Raw genomic sequence first — 26,368 nt, 5'->3', positions numbered from 1 at the left:
CACAGTAGTGTATTTGTTAAGGGCAACTCCAATCAAAATGCCAGAATAGTTTTCTTTTGAGATTTGACACCACGACCGTAAAGTTGGAACATGGAGGAATAAACAGGCAAGGATTCAAAAAAAAAAATGATGGGGACTAACTCTCCTTAGTAAAGTGTATCACAAACTTCTAATTATTAAATCACTGTAGTACTAAGACAGGTGGACACGAATCAGTGATAGGAGGCCCCCCCAGAACAGACCTTAGTGTATATTATAATTTAATATATGTTAATGGAAGTGTCATCAACTAGTGAGGGAAGATGAGATAATCAGATAACCAGTTGGAGTTTATTTCGGTGAGCTGTGTAAAGAGCTGCTGCTGCTGCTGCTGCTGCTGCTGCTGCTGCTGCTGCTGCTGCTGCTGCTAAGTCGCTTCAGTCGTATCTGACTCTGTGCGACCCCATAGACGGCAGCCCACCAGGCTCCCCCGTCCCTGGGATTCTCCAAGCAAGAACACTGGAGTGGGGTGCCATTTCCTTCTCCAATGCAGGAAAGTGAAAAGTGAAAGTGAAGTCGCTCAGTCGTGTCTGACTCAGCGACCCCATGGATTGCAGCCTACCAAGCTCCTCTGTCCATGGGATTTTCCAGGCAAGAGTACTGGAGTGGGGTGCAATTGCCTTCTCCGTGTGTAAAGAGTGAACTGAGTTAAATATAAAAATGGAAACCGTTTAAGACATAGGCACAAAACACCGAAAGCACTGGGGTGCTCAGAAGTGGCCCCAGTGTTACGTATGAGAGTGTGGGGTATGATGATGACGGCAGTTTACTCCAGGGGAAAGGTCGGGTAACTGAGTGGACAGGTGGGACCATTGGCTGACGCAGGGTCCCAGGATCTTCATGACACCAGAACAACTTCCAGACGGAGGGAATAACGGTACAAAATGGGAAGCTGTGAAAGACCACACAGATAGGCGTTTCCACCGTCTCGGGGTAGAAAAGCCCTTTTAATTATGACACAGAAGGTGGAAACATAAAAGACAGGACTTTAAATTTCTGATTGTATTAATGAACAATTTCAACTGAAAACAATAACAACCCAAAGCTCATCGTGTATGCAAAAGTTAAGTAGAATGAAAAAGCAAAACAAAGCACACTGAAATAGTCGAGGCGAAGAGAATCAAGACAGACACACTAACTCTACCGTGTATGCTGCAGACATTTCTGCCAAATTCAGAGCTCTCACACGACAGGAAAGGAACAGAAGATGTGCAGACAGTTACCATGAAAAACCCAGAGACCAGTAAACATGAAAAGATACTAATAAGTGGGAACTAAAAAATTAGTGATCTGAATTTTTTTGTAAGATTAGCAAACAATAATAACTAATATGAGCAAGGGTCTGGGAAGTAGGCAGTGTTCACTGCTATTAAGAGTGTAAATTAGTATAACCCTTGAAAGTCTTTGACTAAAACGTTATAAATGTACACATACCCTCTGATTCAGGTTTCCAGTTTCTAGAAATTTATCTCACAGAAACAGTCATGCCATTGCACAGAAATATAAGTAGCAATATGGTCCTCTCAGCACTGTTACAATAGTGAAAAACAGAAGCAGTGTATGTCCATTAATATAAACAAATGCCTATTTATGGAAAAGTGGTTAGGTAGATTGTTTTAAATGTACACAATGGAATATTCTGTAACCAATAAATCTGTACCCAACTATAATAAGATGTTCATGACCTGTAAGTGAAAAATAGACTATAAAACAAGATAATCCCATATATTTAAATATTTTTTCATAGATTTTAATCTGAATGTATGCATATACATAATCAAATAAACATACATGACAAGGACTTCGGGCCAACTGCAAAGTGAGAGAGAACAGTCCACAAGACTTCCCCCACTTCTGACACCAACTGCAAGTTCCCAAACCATCCTCGGGTCCTGTAATTGCTAGAAAGACACACAGAACTCACTGAACGCTGCAAGACTCATGGTTAGTTTGTCACAGGAAAAAGACTCAGATTAAATCAGCCAAGGGAAGCCACGGGTAGGGCAGGGCCTGAGAGGGTCCTCATGCGGTGCTTCTGTCCGCCCTCCCACTGGACCGCGTTGCCGCCTTCCCACCAATGTGTGACACTGCCGGCCCGGGATGCGCACCTGAGCCTTTGGTCCTCAGGTTTCTCCTGGGCTGGGTCACTGCCCGTGTGACTGACCTCTAGTCTCCAGCCCCTCCTGGAAACTGCCGATACTTCTTAGTCATCACTTCCTCTGGAGATTGGAACCGATACCCCTGCTCCCTGCTCCACGCCCCCATCCTCATCACATAATGAGATTGTCCTGAGCCCCAGGCAAACTCAGATACAACTGTCAGGCAGGACATTCCAGCAGCCTGGAGGTCACCCCCTACCCCCACGAGCTGAGGGCAAGGGCTAGACTCTTCTTTGGATAAGGTTATTTCTCAGTACACAATGTTATCACCAAAATTTAAACAAGGGTGATTTCTAGGTGGTGGAATTGCAGTTGACTTTGCTCTCATTCTTGGTACTGTTCTGTGTTGTTTGAATTTTCTTTCAGTATGAGTATCTAACTTATTTAAAAGTTAAATAAGACTAAAAAAGGCTTAAAAAGAGGTTAAAATGAAAAGTCAGTCTCTGGGTAAGTTGGGGATGGACAGGCATGCACGTGTGCTCAGTCGTGTCCCATTCTTTGCGACCCCATGGTCTGTAGCCGGCCAGGCTCCTCTGTCCATGGGGTTTCCCAGGCAAGAACACTGGAGTGGGTGGCCATTTCCTTCTCCAGGGGATCTTCCCGACCCAGGGACTGAACCTGTGTCTCCTGCGTTGGCAGGCGGATTCTTTACAGCTGTGCAGCTTACTCACAGACATGCTATAAAAAGAAGTAAAGACCCAAACCTAGGGGAAGCATTTGCAGAGAAGTATCACAGAGTGTTACTATCATTAATATTACAGTATTACTGATATACAATAGCAAGAAAAAAAACAACTAACATTTCAACACATATTGAAAAGTGAGTTAAGATTTGTCGTCTAGGTAATAACAGTATCCCAAAGCTGGCTTCCTGGTTTTGAGGTCGTGCTCCAGCTGCAGAAGATACCACCACTGGGGAAGGTGGGTGAAGAGTACAGGGGATGCTTTATAGCTTTTTTTTTTTTAAACTTTCTGTGAGTCTATGTAATTATTTCAAAATAGTGTTTTTTAAAAGACGAAAGGCACAGATAGCTCATCAAAGAGACACATAGCTAATACACAGATTTTTAAAAGCGTTTTACTAACAGGTGATACAGTTGAAGTCAGGCACCACTTTTTCCTGTTGTTAAGTCCAGTCCCATCCTCAGTCCAGAGGAGTCGGGAACACCCTGGGTTCTGGGTTCAAGTTTATAGCCCTGGCAAATAGACATAAGGTTATGGTTTTAACTGGTGCCCTGCCTAGCATCACTGCTCCTGCCTAAAAGGCCAATTGTGGCTTGAGGCGGACAGGAAACACCAGGCTTTAACACCCAGAAACGCACCTAAGACTGAAGTTCAGTGTTCAGCAACATGCCCCAGACTTGGGCATCACTTACTCCACGCCAGCCGGGTCCTTTCACGCCCCCTGTGGTCCCAGGCTCCCCTAAAGAGGAGGGGACATCGGCATCCATTTACCAAAGGCGGGACTCTGACAGCTCATGCCAGCAGTCCAGAAAGGGAAACCACTCTTTCCTCATTTGCTTGGGAATGGTGTAAGCATGGTGGCGTCTGTGCCCAGGTGGGTGGCTGGGACACAGAGGGAGCGCTCAGGCAAGGACACGAGCCACTGTCCTTCACGTTCAGGGCCAGGGGAGTCACTGTTGCGGCCAGCCCGATTTTACCCGTCTCAGCTCCATCAAGGTGCTCTAGGTTTTGATTGTCACGGAAATGATCACTCCTAGCTAAGTACACAAAACAGACAACCACAGTCCTCACAAACGTGCTCATACACAACACCTAGATGCAGTGGCACACCTGCACACGCAGGTACACTTACACACTCACACACACCATACATACCACGCACACCACACCCATACCTACGTACCACACACTCATGTGTACACCACACACACACGTATACACCACACGCATACCCCCCGAGACACACCTGCTCACCGCACACCACCATGAAGACACACACACACACGCACACACACACACACACATTCACCTTGTCAGTAGGACAGACCTGGAATGAAGCCCTCAGAAGCCCATATGCCTGCCCTGCTGCCGCCGCCCTCTGAGCCTGCTTCGCCAGTAGGACTTTCTTTGAGTGTTCAAAAAAAAAAAAGATGCCAAGTGCCCCAGGAGGGGGATAAGTTTGGGGTGCAGGAGATAGGACCCACGCCTGGGCGTGGGAGCAGGCCCTGAAAACCTCGCAGGCGCTCCCTGGGCGGCGGCTCTGCTTGGGCAGGTGGCCCAGGGCGGAGGGCCCATGGCTTCAGGGCGATTCCCCTGAACACTGCGCCCTCCGCCTGCCGTGCCTCACGCAGGGCCGCTCCCCACGCCTCGGCTCCTCAATGAACCTTTGTCCGTCTGGAGCCTGTTAGTTTTGGCTCCTGGCAGCCTGTGGAACCAGGCCCAGATCCCAGGAAAAGCCAGTGGAGACTGCTCTTTTGAAGAAAAAGAGTCGGAGTCCTGGAAGAGAGGCCTGTCTAGCGTCACTCACTCATTCGCTCATGTAAGAAACTGCTTATTCACCATTATCCTCATATTTGGATCTGGGGCACAAAACCGACTTGTGCACAAGTTTCATATCTGCTCATGTGATGAATTGCCTTCCCTAATTAACTGGAAGCCCTGTAAGGCTTTGGACTGTACCTGGTCTTGTTCCCTTGTTTATTTTGAAGAAAAAAAAAAAATATATATATATGTATAAAATACATTCCTATGTTATATTTGAGCAGTAGAAAACAACGGTAAACAGTGAAAACTAACTCGCCGACTGAGGCTCCTGAATTCTTGGTTCAGCTCTCCAAAGGGAATCACTGTTTCCTGTTACCTGTTTTCTTGTGTGTCTTCCCTGAGACTGACTGGTCGTTTTCTTCCCTCCTTTCCTGTGTGTGTGTCTGTGTGCACGTCTCTCTGTTGAAAATACAAATGGTGGCCATATGGTGTATCTTGGCACCTTTTTTTTTTCTTTCCCACTTAATACATCTTCCAGATCTTGCTGTTAGTTAGGTACTTAGTGTTAGTCACTCAGTCATGTCTGACTCTGCAACCCCGTGGTCTGTAACCCACCAGGCTCCTCTGTCCATGGAATTCTCCAGTTAAGAAGAGTGGAGTTGGTTGCCATTTCCTCCTCCAGGGGATCTTCCCGACCCAGGGATCAAACCTGGGGCTCCTGCGTTGCAGGCAGATTCTTTACTGTCTGAGCCATCAGCACATGTAAATGTATGTTGTTCCCAGCCTTTTCCTCCCACCGACAGGGCTGTAGTTTAAAGTCTTCTCTTTATGTCTTTGTGTCCATGTGCAGATGGGTCTGGAGTAGAGTCTCCTCCTAACAGTGGGATGGGAAGTTGGGGGGATGCACCTTTGAAATGTTGATACACAGTTGCCCACTTGCCCTCCAACAAAGGTCACAGTTGTTTTTGCCCTTCATCACATCCCGGCCCTGGTGCCAGTGTAACGCTTACCAGAATTCTGAGCTGACTGGGAAATCAAAGTGGAGTCAGTTCACAGCAGCACTGTTCACAGTGGCCAGAACATGAAACAACCCAAACGTCCGTCAGCAGATGGAGGAGTAAACAAACTGTGGTCTCTCCATCCAGTGGAATGTGATTCAGCCATGGGAAGGAAGGAAGCACTGACACATGCTGCTGTGTGGGTGAGCCTTGAAACTGCTGCGCAAGGTGAGAGAAGCCAGATAGGCACGGCCGCATACTTTATCGTTGGGTTTATGTGAAATGTCCAGCAGAAACAAATCCATAGAAACAGAAAGTAGATCATAGTTGCCGGAGGCCAGGGGAGGAAGTAGTAGGGAGTGACTGCTACCGGGTACTTCCTTTTGGGGTGATGAAAACAGCACTGAAGCTAAATAGCAGTGAAGGTTGCATGGCGTTATGAACAGGCTTCATGCCAGTGAACTATGCATTTTAAAATGGTCAACGTGGTGTAACTTTTATGTTACATATATTATCAGTTCAGTTCAGTTCAGTTCAGTCGCTCAGTCCTGTCCGACTCTTTGCGACTCCGTGAATCGCAGCACGCCAGGCCTCCCTGTCCATCACCAACTCCCGGAGTTTACCCAGACTCACGTCCATCGAGTCGGTGATGCCATTCAGCCATCTCATCCTCTGTTGTCACCTTCTCCTCCTGCCCCCAATCCCTCCCAGCATCAGAGTCTTTTCCAATGAGTCAACTCTTCGCATGAGGTGGCCAAAGTACTGGAGTTTCAGCTTTAGCATCAGTCCTTCCAATGACCACCAGATATTGGCCAAATTATTCCCTGTGTCGTTGATCAAGCTGCGAATGTGACTTGTAAGGGAACCCCAGACTGTCTTTCTAAGCAGCCCCAGGCAGCCGAGAACTAGGAGAGGCCTCCCCCACCCCAGGCTTGCTCTCTAGGCACGGAATGGGAGGGACAGGGCCCTCAGCAGACAGCTTGTCCCCAAGAGGAAAGAAGGGCCTGTAACCCCCATGCCAGTCCCTTCTACAATCTTTAGCATATCAACTCACCCTCCCTGAGAAGGAGACAGAGCTAGGAATGTGTTTTTGTGTTTTTTTTTTTAATAAAAAATTATTGAAGTACAGTTGACTTACAGTGTTACATTTAATTTCTGCTGTATAGCAGAGCAACTCAGTTACACACACACACACACACATATATATGTATTCTTTTTCATATTCTTTTCCATTATGGTTTATCTCAGAATACTGAATATAGTTCCCTGTGCTGTACAGTGGGATCTTGTTTATCCATCCTGTCTATACTAGTTTGCGTCTGTTAATCCCAGACTCCCAGTCCTGCTCTCCTCCACCCTGCTTCCCCCGTGGCAACCACACATCTGTTCTCTGAGTCTGTTTCTCTTTCATGGGTATGTTCGTTTGTATTGTATTTCAGATTCCACGTATAAGTGATATCCTGTGGCATCCGTCTTTCTGACTTAAAACTTCGCTTAGTGTGGTGATCTCTGTTTGCACCCACGTTGCTGAAAATGACATTTTAATGGCTGAGTAATATTCCATTGTGTGTATGCACGGTGTCTCCTTTCCGTTCATCTCTTGATGGACATCTGGGTTGTCTCTGTGTCTTGGCTCTTATAAATAGCGCTGCTATGAACACTGGCGTGCATGTATCTTTCAAATGATAGTTCTGTCGGTGTATGCCCAGGAGTGGGATTGCCCCATCATGCGGCAACTCTATTTTTAGTTTGTTTTTTGAGGAACCTCCATACTGTTTTACATAGTGACTGTGCCAATTTACATTCCCACCAACGATGTACGCAGGTTCCCTTTTCTCCACATCCTCTCCAGCATTTATTATTTGCAGACTTTTTAATGATGGCCATTCTGACTGGGGTGGGGTGACACCTTATTGTAGTTTTGAGTTGCATTTCTCTGATAATTAATGACGATGAGCATCTTTTCATGTGCCTAGTGGCCATCTGTATGTCTTTTTTTGAGCAACATCTATTTAGATCTTCTGCCAATTTTTTGATTAGGTTGTTTGGGTTGTGTTGTTGTTGTTGTTGTTGTTAAATTGTAGGAGCTGTCTGTATATTTTGGAAGTTACGCCCTTATCACTTACATCACTTGCAGATATTTTCTCCCAGTCCTTAAGTTGTCTTTTTGACTTGTTTATGGTTTCCTTTACTGTGCAAAAGCTTGTAAGTTTGGTTAGGTCCCATTTATTTATTTTTGCTTTTATTTCTATTGCCTTGGGAGACTGACCTCAGAAAACATTGGTACGATTTTTGTCAGAGAATGTTCTGCCTCTGTGCTCTTTTAGGAATTTTATGATGTCTTATATGTAAATCTTTCAGCCATTTTTGAATTAATTTTTGTGTGTGGTGTGAGGGAGTGTTATATTTTCATTGATTTATACGCAACTGACTTTCCCAGCACCACTTGCTGAAGAGGCTGTCTTTTCCCCCTTGTGTATTCTTGCCTCCTTTGATGAAGATAAATTGCCCATGGGTGTATGGGTTTATTTCTGGGCTCTGTTCTGTTCCATTGATCCATATGTCTCTTTTTGTGCCAATACCATGCTGTTTTGATTACTGTAGCTTTGAAGTATCATCTGAAGGTCTGGGAGGGTTATGCTTCCTGCTTTGTTCTTATTCCTCAAGGTTGCTTTGGCAGAACTGGGTCCTTTATGGTTCCATTTGCATTTTTAAGATGATTCCAGTTCTGTGAAAAATGTCATGGGTATTTTGATAGGTATTGCTTTAAGTCTGTAGATTACTTTGGGTAATATAGGCCTGGGAACATTTTGCCAGTGGGATTCCAGGAAGTGTGAGGAATGGTGAAAAAGTAATACCTTACAAGCAAATATGGTTGCATGACCAAATGAATGGACTCCACCACTGTCTGGGCCCCACAGCAGTAGACCTTGGAGCCCGTGCCTGCTTTCTTTTGCCGAGAATGCTCTAACCAGGAGTTCAGAGCTCATCTTTGCTGGAACCAGCAGAACCCCAAATCCCCGCCTCAGTTTCATCCTTACCCATTCTTAATGCCAGCTCCTGTCTGTGCAAGGCTTGCATTTTAATTTTCATTCCAAAGCAGTCTCTTGCCAGACTGCCAGAGAATTCAGTTTGCCGTTCCACTCAGCAGCAGTTTCGAGAGAGAGTTTGTTGTGCTGTAGACTTCCTGCCCTGTGTCATGAACCTGTCTTCTAAGAAGGACGGCCGTGGTAGGGGGTGTGTGAAGACTTTTCTTTATGGAAAAGTTTAGCTTTCATTTAGTCATTCCATATTTAATCACACTTCCCACATGTCAGGCACTGTGCTCGGATGAGTCAGACCCAGACCCTGGCCTTCCCGGAGTCAGATTGGGAGAGTAAGGGCTGAATCCAGGGTCCCTGTTCTAACCAGGAAGCCCTGGTGTTGGTGTGGGGGGTGATGTTTAAGAAGGCAGGGTTGGGAGGTAAGGCCAGAGGAGGTCTTTTGTTTATTGAGGGCGAAGCCAGTAGTCTCAGAAATATTTTTTTCTTTTTTACATTTTAAAATTTTATTTGTTTGCGCCAGGTATTAGTCAGGACACGTGAGATCTTTGATCTTCATTGTGGGCATGTGGGATCTAGTTCCCTGACCAGGGATCGAACCTGGGCCCCCTGTATTGGGAGAACAAAGCGTTAGCCGCTGGACTACCAGAGAAGACCTCAGAAATTTTAATAATGTGTTTGTGGTTACACTTTAAAGAAGGAATATGGCAGAACCTTGAGTTAGGCGAAGAAGCATCCCAGTCAACCGTGTCTGGAAGCCGAGTTAAGCTGGGGTGGGATTGGGGGGAGCAGAAGTCTGACCGTAGGTGCTTTCTGGGAATCCTGCTCTAGGGATCCCTGCCAAGGAGCTGCCCGTTAGAACTCCTTAGAGCAGCCTCTCTTGTACATCCCATGGGAAACTAGACTTGGGGTGCCTCCACAGAAAGGGTCCCCGTCCTTGTCTGTGGGTGTCTGCGTGGGGAATGTCTCCTGTCCTCATCGAAGGTTAACAGTGACACCACATCAAAGGCGGGAGCAGCCCTTCCGGTAAGGAGACATCTAGATGTGTGTCCTGCATTTTTCTAGCGCTTTGTGTGCAGTCAGGTTGCCGTGTGTGGGCGAGTGTCCCATCAGCCATCGCCTCTGCTGGCACCCTCTCCACCTCTCAGGGCGGTTTAGGTTTTAGTTTTGGTTTCAGACTGGCTTGTTCGTGTCAGCTGAGCGCCGCCTGTCGGCTGTTGCGGTATTACAGAAGCCTGGGGTGATGGTTGGTAGCCGTTGGACATAAGGAGTGAACGTCCCCATGGTCGGAAGAGGCAGGCATCCCGCACTTTAGGGGGAAGAAGATGAGAACCCGAAAGTTACTTTATCAGAGCGGGTTTCTGGCCTCCAGGGTCTGGCCTCTCTCTGACTCTTCCCACCCGTTTCATGGTAAGTAATTGAAGATGTCGGTGTCATCTGACTTCTCTAAGGCGCTCTTACGTTCTCATCATCCACGACGTCTTACATAACAAAGCAGAAGTAAGGGTGGGTTTCTATTTAAGCCCGCTGGTTAGTTTTGTGGGTTTTAAAAAAAATATTCTTTAGGGGTTACCTCTGCTGTGTCTTAAGAATGTGGCTGCGTGTGTGTACATTTAATCCTTCTTAAAACACTCTGGAGGCAATGGTATTATTGTGATTTTACCCAGGAAACTGGCATGTCAGAGGAGTTACGTGGCTATAATAGTTCACTTCTAGTATGCAGTTGCAGCACAGAGACTCAGAAACACGAGGCTGCTGGCTGTGAACATGGGTGACAGCTGAAGTCGAAGTGCCTTTGGACTGGGGGAGCAGGGGCAGAAAGGCATGTGACTGGCTTAAAGCCCCTGACCCTTTGAGCTGAGGCTGCTGCTGTCTGTCTGACCCTCCAGTTCTCAGAGGACTTGCTGTGATGTTTTCTCTGTGGGGGTCTCAGCCTTCTCTCCTACAATCCACAGCCTGGCCCGGTGCTGGGTTGGAGGATGGGGCATGAGATTTGCCAAGAGCTTCTGATGAAGAAACCAGGTGCTCAGGTTTGGGGAGCGTTTATTACTTAGGCGCTCTCTTTGAAGACCCCAGCTGTTGTGACTGCTGGCACATCTCTGCTTGTCCCATGGCCTCTCTGAGTGGCTTTGGAGAACGGGGCAGGGCTGTGGCCTGCAGTGGTATAGAACTCACAAAACCCCCTTTGGTATGGACCAGAAAGAATGCCTTGCCCATCTCAGCCATCTGGAGAGGGGAAGCCCTATGCCAGCGGCTCAGAGGTGGCTTCTGGCACAGCCCGTGGAAAACTAAACCATCTGAGCAGTCTGTACCTCCAGGGAGCGTCCCTTGCCTGCCACCAGCTTTGTTGGCAAAGGCTCTTTAACTCAGTCAGTGAAGGCTTATTGCGCGAGGCCCTGCGCTGTGCCGAGTTCGGTGCTGGGTGGTTAGGATGGGAATACTAGAAGGGCCCTCCCCTGAGAAGCTGCAGTCTGGCGGCCGGAGGTGTAGAGACACATTGCCGTACGGGGAGTGGATAAGTGTGTCCTTGAGGTGTGAACAGCGCTCAGAGATCCTGAAGGGCCTGGCAGCAGCCTGGGAGAGGCCAGTGCCGGCTCGGAGGAGATGGTATTTGAGCATCACTTGGAAGGATGAGCAGCTGGCCAGGAGCGGAGGGAGCTCCGTGAAGAATGGGGACTGCCAGTGCAGGGGCCTGGAGGCAGGAGAGGGCCCTGCGGGTTCTAGGGCCAGTGGGGCATCTGTGTGCCTGGGTTGTCAGTGCCTCCTGGGGACTGGTGTCAAGACCAGGTTCAAGGAGCCTGGCTTTTCCTTCAGTGGTCAGATTTCTTTTTTCCTCCCCCTAACTTTGTTGAAATAAAATTGATGTGTAACATTAAGTTTAAGGTGTAAAGCATGCTGATTTGATACACGTATAAGGCAAAATCCACAGACTTTTCACTTTTAATTATGGAAAAATTTGAAGATATGCAAAAGTCGACTAAATGGGATAGTGAAAGTGACTGTATATCCTATTGAGCCTAGCCTGTGGCTTGTATGGATTAATCCAGAATTTTGAGGCCTGGAGTGATGGGGTGGCACATTTCATTGTCAGAGAAACCACTGAGTGTCCCCATCCTCATTTTACCTTTCAGTGGGAAGTTGGTGTCTCCGAAGTGGAAGAATTTCAAGGGCCTGAAGCTCCAGTGGAGAGACAAGATCCGGCTCAACAACGCCATCTGGCGGGCCTGGTACATGCAGTGTAAGTGCTGCGTGGCTGGACCCACGACCCTGCACGTTCTGCCCCCGAGAAACCTGTGCTCCTTGGGGCCTGGAGCCGGGCCTTGGAACCCTGCGTGTCAAACAGAAGTCTCTCTCAGGCAATCTGCGGAGATAGGAGAACCAAGCCAAATCCAAGTGTCTACAGGAGGCTCAGTGTTGTAAGGCAGAGGGGAAGGGATGGGCGTACAGCTGAGAGGTGACATTCGGAACAGTCCCCGTTTTCAGCGGGCCTGAGAAGGTGCAGGCCCGGGCCATGGCCTGTGTCCGGCTGGCCTGGGTGCTGGGGGGTCTGGTGATTCCTGCAGGAGACCAGTGTGCCCGGGGTCCCCTAGGCTTAGGCTGGTGTTTCCTCTTGATCGGGCATACTTCCCTTTCTCTCTCCCGCATCACCGAGAGAGTCTTTTCCTTTGACCTGGACCCTTTATTTCCCCAAATCTCATTTTCCAAGAGAAGGAGAACACTTCAGGATCCCCCGAGGGGCGGGGTGTAGACAGCAGGGCTGGGCTCCTCAGTGAGTGTCTCACCCCTCCCTGCCCAGACTTGGAGAAGCGCAAGAACCCCGTGTGCCACTTTGTCACTCCGCTGGACGGCTCTGTGGAAGTGGACGAGCACCGCCGGCCAGAGGTACTTGGCAGATAATGGGCCCTCACTCGGGAGAAGGCTGGATCCCCACAGAGGAAGGCAGCGGGGCAGAGCACTCAGGGTGCTGCGTCCTGGTGGCTGTTACACCGTGAGATGCAACGGCCATGTGGGGGCACGTGGCCCCTGATACCCCGCAGAGGCTCGCCCTTCTCAGGCCAGGCTGATCCAAGGACTTGGGGCTTCCTCCAAACAAGACTTACCCTCTGCTTTCCTTTAATCTCGGTGCTTCTCTGGAGGTCAGCTGGGGAGGCGGTGGGGGGACAAGGCAGACATCTTTAACCACTGAAGAATGACCTCCAGATCTTTACATAAACTGAGAGGGAAAGATGGTGAAGACATAGTAAATGAAAAGAAGCAAGTTGCCCAACAGTGTTTTAGTATCTTCAGGTTAATTTTTTGAAGCGTGTATCTGTGTGATTATACATGTGTAGGAAATGTGTCAAAGGATATACAGAACCCTGACTTGTGGGATTATGCGAGGAGGGAAGACTCCACTTTCACTTTCTACTCTTCTGTATTGCTTTAGTTTCATCCAAGCTTGTCTTACTGTTACGATGAAAAGGGGACCTTGGAAAGTAACCTAACACAAGACAGCTTGGAGCCAAGGGACACGATCTGCTATCAGACCGTAGGAAAGAATCTCATCACTTTTTAGGTCTGGTAGATGGACAGGGAAGGCCTGGTGTGCTGCGATTCACAGGGTCGCAAAGAGTCGGACACGACTGAGCGACTGAACTGAACTGAATAGTATTGTATTCACTGTGGAGATTCTTCACTAAGACACGTAGTGAAGTACTTTAGGTGAAATTATATGACATTTATGATAGGATGTCTGGGACTTGCTTTAATATTCTGCAGCCATCAAAAGAAACAAATGTGAAAGTGAGGTGGTCTCTCTGAGGCTGTCATGATTCCTGGTCACCAGAATTCAGAGATAACTGTGAAAGGGGCTGCATGGTGGGGAGGTTGAGCTGGACCTTGGAAGTCACTTTCTGCTGGAACCTTCTGTGACTGGCTGTTTGTTTTCACCCTTTGGAAATGTGGCGGATCCTCAGGGCATTTGAGAGCCAGCCCAAGTCTCTGGCAGTTCCAGCTCCGGGATCTCTGTGCTTCTCCCCTGCCTAGCACTTTATCTGAGCCTTACTCCAGTCCAACCTCTGGACCCTGGGCCCCCAAAGTCCCCCAGGTTATCTTGGGGGGGTACGATAACCTAGTGGAAGCTCACCTTCACTCAGAGGCTGAGCATGGCCCAGAAGAGGCCAACACACTCTGTAGATGAAGCCGCAGGCAACCAGCTGGCGACTCAGAGCTGGATTGCCCAGGCCTGACGTCTGGAGCCAGACGCTTGTTTGCTAGCAGGGTGAGCTCTGTGAATAAAACCCAATACTGCCTCATCCCTCTGCCCCACGTCTCTCCCACAGGCCATCACCACGGAAGGAAAGTACTGGAAAAGCCGCATAGAGATCGTGATCCGGGAGTATCACAAGTGGAGAACCTACTTCAAGAAAAGGGTATCTGGAGACTTCCCTGGTGGTCCAGTGGCTAAGACGCAGTGCTCCCCAGGCAGGGGACCCGGGTTCGATCCTTGGTCAGAGAACTATATAGATCCTACATCCCACAACTGAGACTCGGTGCAGCCAAATACATTTGAAAAGGACTTCCAGCCCATATTTACTCAGTACACTGACCCCTGAGGCTCTGGCTCAGAGCTGTCCACCCACTGCCCACCGCCCCCCACCATTGCCCCTGCAGCCCCTCGTTCTAGCCCAGCCCAAGTGGTGACCTGCTTTGGTTGTGTGACCTTGTTCTCAGTCTGTCCAGCTTGGAGCTGGGGCTGTTTATTCCACAAACGCTGGTCAGGAATCTCTGAGCCCAGCTTCAGCCTGGGGATGGCAGTGGCAGGATCCTTCTTGCCACCTTCCTCCCAGAGAGAGAAGGCCTAGATGCTTCTGAAAGTGATCTTCTTCTGGGGAGGAGAGGCTGAGGGCCTTGTCCCCCCTCTGGGCCTTGGGGGACCACCTTGTCACTCTCCCCTTTCTCTGCAGCTCCAGCAGCACAAGGATGAGGACCTTTCCAGCCTGGCCCAGGTGAGCGAGTGTGGGGCCACGAGGACCCTCATGGGACCTGCTCCTTCACAAGAAACAGCAGTGACGTGGCTGGCCCAGCACCGCAGTAGAAGGTGGTGGGGACATGGACTCTCCCTGGGGCCAGAGGAGGGACATAAAGGAAAGAAGCCAGTTCTCTGCAGGTCCCCGTCCCCTGGCCTCGTCTCTTACCTGGCAGCCCTTGCTGCTCTGAGAAACTGGGCCACGTGTCTCCCCAGCGTGACTTGACTGAGAACTCTCGAGTCACCGGTGCCCGTTTGGCTTTTCCTTCCCCCAATGGTGGTAGGACGATGACATGCTTTACTGGCACAAGCACCGGGACGGCTGGAAGACGCCAGTCCCCATGGAGGAGGACACGCTGCTGGACACGGACATGCTCATGTCGGAGTTCAGTGACACCCTCTTCTCCACACTCTCCTCCCACCCGCCCGTGGCCTGGCCCAACCCCCGTGAAATAGGTAACCCACCCCCAGACTCTTGACTGAAAAGGGTGCCGTCTCCACCCCAGGAGGAGTCCCCAGGGCAGGCTCTGCTTTGGGGCCATCCCCGAGCCTCTGCCGCTTGTTTGGGGGGAGCTCTGAGGAGAAGGCGTGGCCGACCTCCTTGCTGTATGGGGTCCCCATTGGGCCCATGGTGCTTCTGCCAGGGAACAGTGGGGGGTTTGGTCTGAATGAGCTTCACATTTCTGATCCTGTCCCCTCACCTGAGGACATGGGCCTGGGGCCAGTGACAGGGCTGAGACTCACTCTCGAGAAAATCATTTGCACTCATCATTTGGCCTCTCACCTGGGAGCTTGCAGCCATCCAGTTAACCCTCCAGGAGGAGCCCATGGACTGAAGTCAGCACCGAGCAGTCTCTGCAGAGCTGTTCACAGCAGAGCGTCTGCTCCCAGATGCTCAGTTTACCTTTCCCCTGCAAACTCACTTTCTTCCCCACCCTCTGAGGGTGGAGAATGCCCATGAACCCCCCGGAGAAATCCTAGCCAGTGGCCTGCCTTCCTCCTATTCCCAGGAGAATGCAAGTAGGGCCCGGAAGATCCAACCTGGGCCCCTGATACCTTCCCACAGCATGGGCTGAGAAGGCCAGACAATCTCTCTGTCTCCTTTTTTATTCTAACAGCACACCTGGGAAACGCAGACATGATTCAACCTGGGCTGATTCCTTTGCAGCCCAACCTGGACTTCATGGACACCTTTGAGCCCTTCCAGGGTGAGGACTTGGGGCAGAGAAAGAGCTTGAGTCTCCCTTTGCCCAGGACAGAGTGGACTGGGCTTCCCTTTCATAGAGGGGAACTGTTAGAATGGGCCAGGGAGCGGTCTTAGAATTCGTCCAAAGGTAGTAGCTGCAAGGCCTGCAGTGTTTCTCACCCTGTGGGTCGCAGAGCCGCAGGTTCGGCCTTGACTGCGAGCAGTTCTCCCTGTAGGCAGCAGGGGGCGCTAGCAACACAGCTGCCGCCTTGCGGTTCCCTGCAGTTAGAAATGATCCTCGAGCTCCCGCCATCATTAAACGCGGGTGCCACCAAGGCCTGGTGGTGTTTCAGAGCCCACCCTGGTTGCCAGCATGTACAGCTCCAATCAGAGGGCCTGTTTCAGCAGAGTTACCTCAGTGGGGGTGGAGGGGTGCCCTCTGCCATGGCATTCCTCTGGGTAAGGTGGGGTTCAGTGCCGAGTTTGTTTGGATCTTTATTCAGTGAAATGACAGACACAGAACTCACAGGCCCCCGATGTTGTCTTTCAGACCTTTTCTCTTCCAGCCGCTCCATTTTTGGCTCCATGCTGCCTGCACCTGCCTCAACGCCTGCCCCAGATCCCAACAGCCCACCTGCTCAGGTAGAGAGAACTTGGCGAAAGGGAAAGGGCACCGGGCTTCCAGTCATCAGACCTCTGCAGCGAAGTGTGCTGGACTCAAATATAATGTGTAGAGAAGTTATTCTAGCCCTCCTAGAGAGCATCCATAGGTGTCCACAAGGTGGGAGACGCTCTCAGTAAATGTATGCTCCCCACTAAGGCCCCAGATAACCTGTATGTGGCGAGCTTTGTCTTGACCAGTTAAGAAAGGACCAGTGAAATTATCTTTCAATGAAAAATAAATAAATTTTTTTTAAAAAAGAAAGGACCAGTGAGATAGCAAAGAAAAATATGGTTGCTAAGAAGTTCCTTGTATTTCTTTTCCTTTTTGCTATGCACTCAGCACAAGTTGGCTACCAGGAGCTGGGGCCGCTGAGCTGAAGGAGGCACGGCTCGTTGCCCTTAAGAGGCTCTCAGTTAGTATCTAGTTAGTGTGCCGTGGCCCCTGCTTCTTCCATCTGGCTCGGGGAAGAGCTTATTCTATAGTGACCGAGACCAGAACAATTGATTCCTTATAGCGTTTCCCTTTTAGGAGGACCTGACCTTCTTAGAAGTTGATACGAGACAGTGTCCTGGGGGAGCCTCCTGAGCAGCTGTGAGCCAGGCTGCCCCTGCTCTGTAACAGAAGATAGCAGGGACTTTGGGGGGACCCCGCCGGACTCCAGAAACAGGATATCCCCAGGCTGTGAGCCAAGTGTATGCAGACAGTCACTGTGTCTGAGCCCTGTGTTATCACAAGTCCCCAAAGGAAACAAGACCCCTGCCAGCACCTGGGAAGACCCAGCTCCATCTCCCCCAGATTAGGAGTCCTGGGCCTGGGAGACGTTGCCTCTGACCCTTTTGCCTGGGGCTGTGTCCTAGACACACGGTGTACGTGTTGGGCTCCGTGGCGTGTAGCGCTGGAGAGTGGTGGCGAGCTGTGTGACCTCAGCATTCGTTGCTCACTTCTTCTCTTCCTTCCTCAGGAGAGCATCCTGCCAACCACCGCTCTCCCCACTGCAAGCCTCCCCGACAGCTTCATCGCGCCCCCCGCAGCCTCTGCCCTGGACCCCACGAGTGGGCAGGGCTGTGAACACCCGCCCCAGCCTGGGGACCCCTTCATCCAGCCCGCAGACCTGGGTCCCTCAGCACCGCCCCTGAGCGGCCCCCAGCCTTTCTTGCCTGTGTTTACCATGCCTTTGCTCTCGCCCAGCCCCGCCCCGCCCCCTCCTTCCCCCGTCTTGCCATTAGGCCCCCCTCCCGCCACTGCCCTGAACCCCTCAACTCCCTCCGCCTTCCTGCAGCCCCAGAAGTTTGCCGAAGTTGGCAAGTCGCCCTCCGTCATCACCCACACGGCCTCCGCCACCCTCACCCATGACGCTTCTGCCACTACCTTCAGCCAGAGCCAGGGCCTCATTATCACCACGCGCTATCCACCCCCCTCCGGGTCCCCCTATGGCCTGGCGCTGTCTCCTGTCACCCGGCCACCAACCGTCGGGCCTCCCCAACCCCGTATGACTTTTGTGCATCCCAAGCCCGTCTCCTTGCCTGGGGGGAGGCACAAGCAGCCCCCCAAAATAGTGCCTGCTCCCAAACCAGAGCCAGTGTCCGTGGTGTTGAAGAACGCTTGCCTCACCCCAGGTGAGTTAGGTGGGGGGAAGGCAAGTGTGACCCCCCCTCAGGACATTTCCTGTCCCCAAGGCTGGCAAACTCGTGACACACACACGTCGTGATCTTGGAAGCAGAAGGGTTGTGAAAGATGATGTGTGTAGATCGAGTCTGTTTTCTATTCTGTGGTGTTCTTCCAGTCTCAACCCAGTGTGGAAAAAAACGTGGCCCTGGTCATCTCTTGCCTGGGTCTGTAATCTGTCCCCACCAAGGAGAAGTTGCAAAAATCTAGCATTGTCTCTCCATGCCCTACAGTGAGGGGGCGACGTCTCAGTGGCAGCAGAGGGCTCGTGTGCTGCTCCTGAGGCCCCCCCCCATGCCCCCATGCAGCCTGGCTGGCCCAGGTTCATTACCCGTGTCAGGAGCAGGTGCACAGCTGGGCCTCCGCCCTCACCTCCCCTTGTTCCGGCAGCTGCCTTCCCAGGCCAGCCGCAGGCAGTGATCATGACATCAGGCCCTCTGAAGAGAGAAGGGATGCTGGCTTCCACCGTGTCCCAGTCCAGCGTGGTCCTCACGCCTGCTGCCCTCACCAGGGTGAGTGGCTGGGACAGGCCTTGATCATCTTATGACCTCGGGTGGCCCTCACCTGGCCTAGCTGTGCTCAGGGGTGGCCTCCCTCTTCTGTGTCCCATTAGGCTCCTGGAGTCACAGAGTTCCCCAGCAGCATCCTGGTGACGGACCTCGGCCCCGGCCCGGGTAGCCAGCATGCCCCCGTGTCCCAGCTCTTCCCTCCCAGCATGGTACCCGACTCCCTGGTGAAGGGTGAGCAGGGCCCCCTGCACGGGGGCATTGCCCAGGTCCCTGCCGTGGGCGCCAGTGACTCAGCTCTCCGCTTGGACCGCTTGGGACCACGTGAGTGGAGTAGGGGCCCCGCTCCTGGACCGGGGAGGCTGCTAAGGGTACCCGGGTGGAGCCTGGGCTGCCAGGCCGGGCGGTGAGGGATCCGAAGCTGCTGGTGGCCTAGGCTAAGCGCAGGATCAATGAGAGAGAGCCACCGGCACCTTGTGGTGCCGGCTGCTCTTGTGCGCATGGGGACACCGCTCAGCCTCCTTCAGAAGGGCTTTGCACTGATGGGGTCATCCCTGTTGGTCCGGGGGTCGAGACTGTGCTGCCACTGCAGAGAGTACAGGTTTGATCCCTGGTTGGAGAACTAAGATCCTACATGCCATGCCAAAAAAGATTTTTAAAAATAAAAAAGACCTGGCTCTGAGCTGCCAGTCCTGATCCACAAAAGGGACTGAGCGGTCCTCGTTGGCGGTTTTCAGAAACCGCAAACCTGTGGTTGCTGTGGCCGTGGGCACCCCCAGCCTGTCTGGGTTGGGCTGGTTGTCCCTGGCCTGTGTGCCGGCAGCATACCTCAGGAGCCCCATTCCTTCCTCCCCGGCTTGGACTTCGCTTGGTAAGACGGCCGGGGTAGGACTGATGTTGCCCAGCGAGGTCTGAGAGGTCTGGGAAATGATGTTCCCAAGATTCTGCTGCTGGTGGGGGTGGGCGGGGGGCATTGGGGAGGGGTGGAGCCAGATGCCACCTCGGGGAGGGAGACCAGAGTGTCTTCCTGTCTTAGAGAAGACCAGGGTGGCGGCTCCCAGAGCCCTCTACAGAAGCATCTTTCTGAAGTGGAGAGAACGTGGTGAGCAGGGAGCTAGCTCTCTGCTTACAGGGGTCAGACAGGGACTCGTCCGAGGACAGGTTTTAAAGAATGAGGACCCTTGTCTGGGAAAATACAGACACGGACTGGCTATGGGTTGGGCCCTGAAACGCCATGTGGGGGCTCAGGAAAACATCACCTTGTCCACTGAGGCGGATCCCCAGAGGTCAGAGCCATGCTGGAGGCTTGAGAGCAGGGTAGGGAGGAGAGCAGTGTCAAGAGGACAGAGCCTCAGGCATCCGCGCGTCAGTGCTGTGAGCAGGGCTGGGAGGGGTTTCCTGGGGGCAGCTCCTGAGCCGGGGCCACAGGCTTCCTCCACCGAGTTATTTGTGGGTACAAGAGCTCATTTGTTTTCCTAATTAAAAGATTTCTGGGGTGGGTAAAATTGAAAGCAGTATAAGAAAACACACATAGAGTTCAAAGAACAGAGCTTAAGTACTTGCCACCCAGGGTGAGCACCAGAGCCTTGCAGACGCAGAGGGGCCCCTGGTGCCCTGGGAGGTGGGCTTCTCTCCTCTCCCAGACTTGTGACCACTGCACCCGGCAGGCCTAGCCAGGACCGCCTCGCTGCACCCGCCCCGAGATGCTTTCAAGGATTCGCCTAGTTTTTGCTCTGGGCTACCCTGGGAGGTTGAGAGTGTGTGTCCCTTTGTGGTTGAGTCCCCAGGTGGCTGGCACAGCCTGGTCTCTAAGGGGAATCTCTGCTCTTCCCAGGTCGGGACTGCCCGAACTCAGGGCAGGCCTCTCCATGCGCGTCCGAGCAGAGCCCTAGTCCTCAGTCCCCCCAGAACAACTGCTCAGGGAAATTGCCTGCAGACCCCAAAAACGTGGCTGTTTTAAAGGTACCTCTTGGGTCTTGATTCCCTCGGAAGGCTGGGAAGCAGGGAGAAGCATACCCAGGGGCCGTGGGGACAGCTACGTCCCTACTGGAGACATGCTGGGAAGGCCCATGGACCTGACAGGTGTCCCACACCTGAAATGGGGACATTCACTGCTTTGCCTTTGAGCATGTTGGCTCCTCCCCGCCCCACCTGCCCCCAGCCCTGTGGTGACAGTGGCCCCAAGCTCTGTGGAGCAGGGCTGGCAGCTGTCACAACTGGGTCTGAGGTGTGGGGGTGGCCGGGAAGGGCCGAACCTGCAGCGCCAGGCCCTCGCTGTGCTTTGTTCTGTAGGGATGGTTCTCTAGCCCCATCTTGTCTCCTCTTGTCTCCTCCTGGAGCCTCTGAGCTCCCTGTTACCCCCTCCTTCCACATCCCTCTCTATAGAGAATCTGAGCAGTGGGTGGGGATGGGGAGGGGGCCCTGTGGCGCAGTGACGGGCCGGTTCGCCAGCAGAACCGGCAGATGAAGCACATCTCAGCCGAGCAGAAGAGGCGCTTCAACATCAAGATGGGCTTCGACACCCTGAACAGCTTAATCTCCAACAACACCAAGCTAGTGAGTGGCTGTGGGGGTCGGGGAGAGGGCGGGCAGGACGGGGACCGACAGGCCCGGCACGTGGGGGCGCCTGGTGTGCTGCACGCCCTGACCCGGCCCCCTCGCAGACCAGCCACGCCATCACGCTGCAGAAGACCGTGGAGTACATCACCAAGCTGCAGCAGGAGCGCAGTCAGATGCAGGAGGAGGCCCGGCGGCTGCGAGAGGAGATCGAGGAGCTCAACGCCACCATCCTGTGAGGCTGGGGGGAGGCGGGGGCTGGTAGAGGCAGCTTCTGTCCGCCGCCCCCTCCTCTCCTCCCCTCGCTCTCTCGGGCCTGCCTGCTGGACCCCCACCCCCGCCAAGCGCCCCCGACTCCTGCTGTCGTTTCAGCTCCTGCCAGCAGCTGCTCCCTGCCACGGGCGTCCCCGTCACCCGGCGCCAGTTCGATCACATGCGAGACATGTTTGACGAGTATGTGAAAAGCCGGACTCTGCAGAATTGGAAGTTCTGGATTGTATCTTTGAGTGTTTTCTGCTCGTTCCCCCCACATGCCCACAACCCGTGACCTGAAACAGCAGACACTGACCCTTCGGTTCCTTTAGAAAGAGGCTCTCTAAATGGTTGTCATTGAGTTTGTCAAGACAGGTAATGCTAGTTTCTGTCTCAAGAGAGACGGGGGCCTGGCCAGACCTGCAGTGTTGGAGGGGGCTGTCCTTGGTGAGTGTACTGGCTGAGGGCTTCCCGGGGACACGGAGCAGGCCTGCTGTGCACTGCCGAGTCCTTGAGAAGGGAAGAGGAGGCTGGAGCCGCTGGTGGGAGCCAGGAGGTGGGATCTGCTCTGGCACGTCCCGGCGTCAGCTCTGTCCTGCCACCTGAAACTGGGGCTCACAGAGCGACTGTGTGACAGAGCCTGGATTTGAAGCTGGTTCCCTCCGGGCTGTTCTCTGGGTTTGTACCGCATGCCCTTGACAGCTGTTAACGAGGCAGGGATGCCTGAGTGCTGGGCTCTGTCCCTGGGGCCCAGGCCTCCCAGCACTTGGCCTTCCAGATGGCAGCAGGACCCTTACAGGGGACGGCTCTGGCCCTGTCAGTCTCCACCCAGCCTCCGCTGTGCCCGAGTGCACACACAGTGGGCACACATGCAGGGTCGGCCACCGCACCCCTGCCCATGGGACTGACAGGCTGAGGAGGGGTTCACAGGGAGGAAGGCTGCGAGGGTGGGGGAATCCACGTGTGCACTCCTGGGTGGGTTCTACAGGAAGAGATGACCGACACCAGCTCCAGCCCCCCTTTGCTCTGGTCCCTGAGTGGAGCTGGGACAAGTCGGAACCTCTGTGGTCAGTGGCAGGTTCCTCGGCATCAGGCTGAGAGCGGGGACCGAGGTCACAGTCTGAGCGCAGGAACGGTTAGGGCCATCTCTCCCCACCCCTCCATCCCCCTCCCCAGCTGTGCACAACACCTTGCCAGTCCCGAGGGGTGTCGGTCACGGGCACGCCTGTGACTGGACTCCACGCTCTCTGTGCTTGCTTATGGTTTCTTTAACCTGAGCACCGTGCAGTTCAGCGTCATCATCAAGCCGCTGTTCGAGTCTTTCAAGGGCGTGGTGTCCACCAGCAGCCTGGACGAGCTGCACCGGACGGCGCTGTCCTGGCTGGACGAGCACTGCTCCCTGCCCATCCTCAGGCCAAGTAAGTGGGGGCTGCATGGGGGTGTTAGCCATGGAAGCGGCTGCAGAAAACCCAGGCTCTGCCGTAGTTGGTCTGCACGCACCTGGGGCAGGAGGGTGAGGCCCTGCAGGGTGAGGGGGTGCCTCCCAGCGCCTCGCCTCGGCCTTCTGCCGTCTCCATGTGTCCGGCTGATGATCGGATCCAGCTTGTGTTTTTTGAGCACCTACTCTTCCCCTGGCCTTGTATCAGTTTGTTTTCAGATACACTTTCATGTTCAGTTCTTCTAATAAGGATCAAAGCTGTGTATTCAGGTCACAGGGACAGGCAGGAACAGCTTAGGGTGTTCTCCACTCTCCTGCAGGGTGGCAGATAGGATTGGGCATCATCTTAAAGGCAGAGGTGTGTGTCCAGACCTCAGCAGAGAGGCTCCCCTGGGGTTCATGCGTCTCCTGCTTTGGGGGGCCCCGAAGGATCGCCCCTTGGGGTGTACACATGTAACTGCATGTTCTGTCTCTCGGGGGCTCGGAGCTAGTTCCCCCAGGCCGCATCTGCAGGCTCCCCCTTCTGTCTTGCAGCCGTGCTGAACACCCTCCGGCACCTGAGCACTACCACGTCCATCCTGACAGACCCTTCCCAGCTCCCCGAGCAGGCAGCAGAGGCTGTCACCAGAATCAGCCAGAGAGCCGGGGAGTCCTAGCAGCGCTTAGTGGACACGTGGCTGCATGGGATGCCGAGGAGACCCTTCCCCGCCCCCGGAGAGGAGGCCGCACCCCTCACCTCTCCCGCTTTAGGGCCTCCTAGCCTCCTCCTGTGGCCCCAGCCGCTCCGAATGCTGCGCTCAGGTCTGAAGCAGGTTTGGGTCCTGCCAACAGCAATAGCCCAGCTCTGGGAACCCCTTGCTGTGAACTCTGACTCAGCGACCTCAGTCACCGACCTCCCCTCGCCTCAGAGAAGCCCAGATGAAGGGAAACGAGGGGACGCCGCCCCTCCCTGTCCTGTCCTGCTAGGGGGGTGTCGGGGGGAGGGGGGGAGGGGGCGTGGCACCAGTGCAGGGAGCCAACGGGCAGGAGGAGGCCTCACCCACTCCCCCAAGTTAGGACGCGTAAGGGTCCTTCCCAGCTGCTGTCGGACGCGCCCTCCTGTCGCGTCTCTGGCACCCCTGGGCTGTTGGAAGGCTTCCTTCCTCCCCTGACTCTGACCTAATAGAGCGGATGTCGGCTCGGGCTTCGCAGGGCCGGGAAACCCTACAGCACATGTATGCAAAGCAGTGGGTGTGTATGCCCCAGAGGATAATGGAAGCACCAGTGACGCGGAGCTGCTTCAGTCCTGGAGATCCCCTGGGCAGTGCTACGGTCTGTTTCACAAGTGGATTTGGTTCCACTTGGCGTTGCGGCAGTCACGATGGCACCAACCCGGGAATCGTGGCGGGGACTCAGCCAGGCCCTGCCCCCTCACACCCCGCCTGCTTCTAAGCCAGGAACAGCCGTGCTTGATGGACACCACTAGCCCTGTGGGTGCGGCGTGTGAAACACCAGGCTCCATGGTGCTGCCATCGACCGGGTCCCCTGACCTGGATTGTCCAGCCGGGAGCCCCAGCCCATCCATCCCAGTTCCTGGACCAAAGACGCCAGCACCCCCAGCATCTGCCCTGTCTTGCATTTGGAGGCAGAAATTGACCAGTCGACACAGAGCTCCGAGGTGGCTGCCTCGGAGCTGTCTCCAGGCGGCTCCGGATCAGACAGTCAGGAGTTGAACTCCGCTTTGGTCCATGCAGAGGACTGTGGGGGCAGCAGGCTGTTTCCGAAGGTGGGAGTTACACCTGGAAGGGTTCGGAGGAGGGGGCCCCGGGCCAGTCCTCCTCGCGCCATGTCTGCGGGAGCAGTTCCAGGCAGAAGGATGCTCTCTAACACTCAGGAAGCCCAGCCAGGGCTACCTCCTCATTTAAAGAATGTGCTTTTCATGTCCTGCTGTGAAGTTCAGAGGCCGGCAGGCTTCCCCTTCAACCTCTGTCCTCCCTGCCTGAGATGGAGACCTGCCCGAGCAAGGGCCAGGCCAGGAGTCCTGCGGGCTCGGCAGAGCTGCGGCGGGGCTGCTGCGGGCTGCCCGCTGCCAGGCCAGGAGTCCTGCGGGGCTAGCAGATCTGTGGCGGGGCTGCTGCGGGCCGCCCGCTGAAGTTCGGATCCTTTAGGAGGCTCCCACTGGCTCCTGCAGGCCTGTGGAAGGTGCCCTGGGGGCAGCCCCACCTCAGCCTCCGCTGATGGAGGACGGAGGGGGGTCCTCCCCGGGTGGCCAGCCGTGCCATTGCCTCCATCCCCTCATCTGTGCTCCGGCCCTGTCAGGAGCGCCCCAGCGGCCCCCTCTGCCTCCCCAGAAAACGTGTTTACAGGCCTTCGGATGGCTCTCCTGAGGGGCGGGCACAAGACAGGCTGGGCCAGCCCTGCGTGTCCCCTGGGAGGTGGGATGAGAGCCCAGCCTCCCCCCGGGTGGACACAAGGTCTCCCTCCAAGGGGGAAGAGCACTGCGAGGCTTGAAAGGAAAACAAAGGAAAATCAGAGACGTTCCCGGCCGCGAGGGGCTGCAGAGGGTCTTGTGCTCAGCCGCAGCCCATTCCTGTGCCTTTGTCCACTGCGTGGGCGGCCGTGGAGCTCGGCCCAGCCACGACCTCTCTGAGATCGATAGCTTTCTCCCCACCCCATGTTGGGGAGTCTTTTTTTTTTTTTAGCTCCATGGGATATAAAATTGGCCTCTTGCTTCTTTGGCCTACCTCTCCTGCCCTTTGGCTGATTTAATGTTCACGATTCTGTTTTTTTTAATATTTAAAGCTGTTAGGTTGTATGAGGCATTGAAGGGCGCGCGTGTGTGTGTCTGTGTGTCTGTGTGTGGGCGCGCGCACGTGCGGGTGTGTGTATGCGATGTGTCCCAGCAGACGGTTAACTCGATGCATGTTTTGAGATATTTACTTATCCGTTTTTCTTGGTGCTCACCAGTATCACGGCTATAGGGCCACAAAGCTGTATTTCTTAACACAGACACAATTGTTTCTTGCTCCGGAAGTTTTCTTGTTTGGGAGTCTTGCCCACCGAGTCTGGCCGGACGGGGCGGGGGGGTAGGGGTGGCCCTAGCTTTGACCTTTGTCCTGGGGTCCCCAGCCGGGGTGCGGGGACCCCCAGGGCTGCTCTGCCAGCTGCCTCCAGTGAATGCTCTGATTTGTTTACACTCCCTTTCACCCCACCTCCTATCTCTTCTCCTGTAAAAGAGACTTAAAAACGCTGATTTTGGAGGATACAAAAATCAGTCTGAAAGGGAAAAAAAAACGCCTGCCTGGCATACAGTCTCTGAAAGTGTTTCTGTGAAATCTTTCTGTGCCATCAGCTCCCTTCCTACCGCTGGTTGCCCTTTGACGACGAGTGGGAAACACAGGGAAAGAGCGGGGCTTTCTGAGGTCGGCCG

General features: G+C 53.5%; 1 protein-coding gene across 1 annotated transcript in view; it reads left to right on the top strand.

Annotated features, from left to right (window-relative positions):
- MLXIP (MLX interacting protein) overlaps window positions 1–25,683 on the top strand; it is a 55,939-nt gene extending 30,256 nt beyond the window's left edge. Inside the window, exons 2-17 of the mRNA XM_052654846.1 lie at window positions 11,817–11,923; window positions 12,482–12,567; window positions 14,007–14,096; window positions 14,631–14,672; window positions 14,977–15,148; window positions 15,811–15,900; window positions 16,429–16,520; window positions 17,504–18,158; window positions 18,598–18,719; window positions 18,821–19,037; window positions 20,548–20,675; window positions 21,168–21,269; window positions 21,377–21,504; window positions 21,642–21,765; window positions 22,810–22,939; window positions 23,494–25,683. Coding sequence (XP_052510806.1) covers window positions 11,817–11,923; window positions 12,482–12,567; window positions 14,007–14,096; window positions 14,631–14,672; window positions 14,977–15,148; window positions 15,811–15,900; window positions 16,429–16,520; window positions 17,504–18,158; window positions 18,598–18,719; window positions 18,821–19,037; window positions 20,548–20,675; window positions 21,168–21,269; window positions 21,377–21,504; window positions 21,642–21,765; window positions 22,810–22,939; window positions 23,494–23,615 — 2,407 coding nt within the window. The 3' untranslated portion in view covers window positions 23,616–25,683. The remainder of the gene's footprint in view (window positions 1–11,816; window positions 11,924–12,481; window positions 12,568–14,006; window positions 14,097–14,630; window positions 14,673–14,976; window positions 15,149–15,810; window positions 15,901–16,428; window positions 16,521–17,503; window positions 18,159–18,597; window positions 18,720–18,820; window positions 19,038–20,547; window positions 20,676–21,167; window positions 21,270–21,376; window positions 21,505–21,641; window positions 21,766–22,809; window positions 22,940–23,493) is intronic.
- The last annotated feature ends 685 nt before the right edge of the window (window positions 25,684–26,368 follow it).

Source organism: Budorcas taxicolor, chromosome 17 (genome assembly GCF_023091745.1).
Source record: "Budorcas taxicolor isolate Tak-1 chromosome 17, Takin1.1, whole genome shotgun sequence".
Taxonomy (NCBI): Eukaryota; Metazoa; Chordata; class Mammalia; order Artiodactyla; family Bovidae; genus Budorcas; species Budorcas taxicolor.
This window is presented reverse-complemented; position numbering and strand designations above follow the sequence as displayed.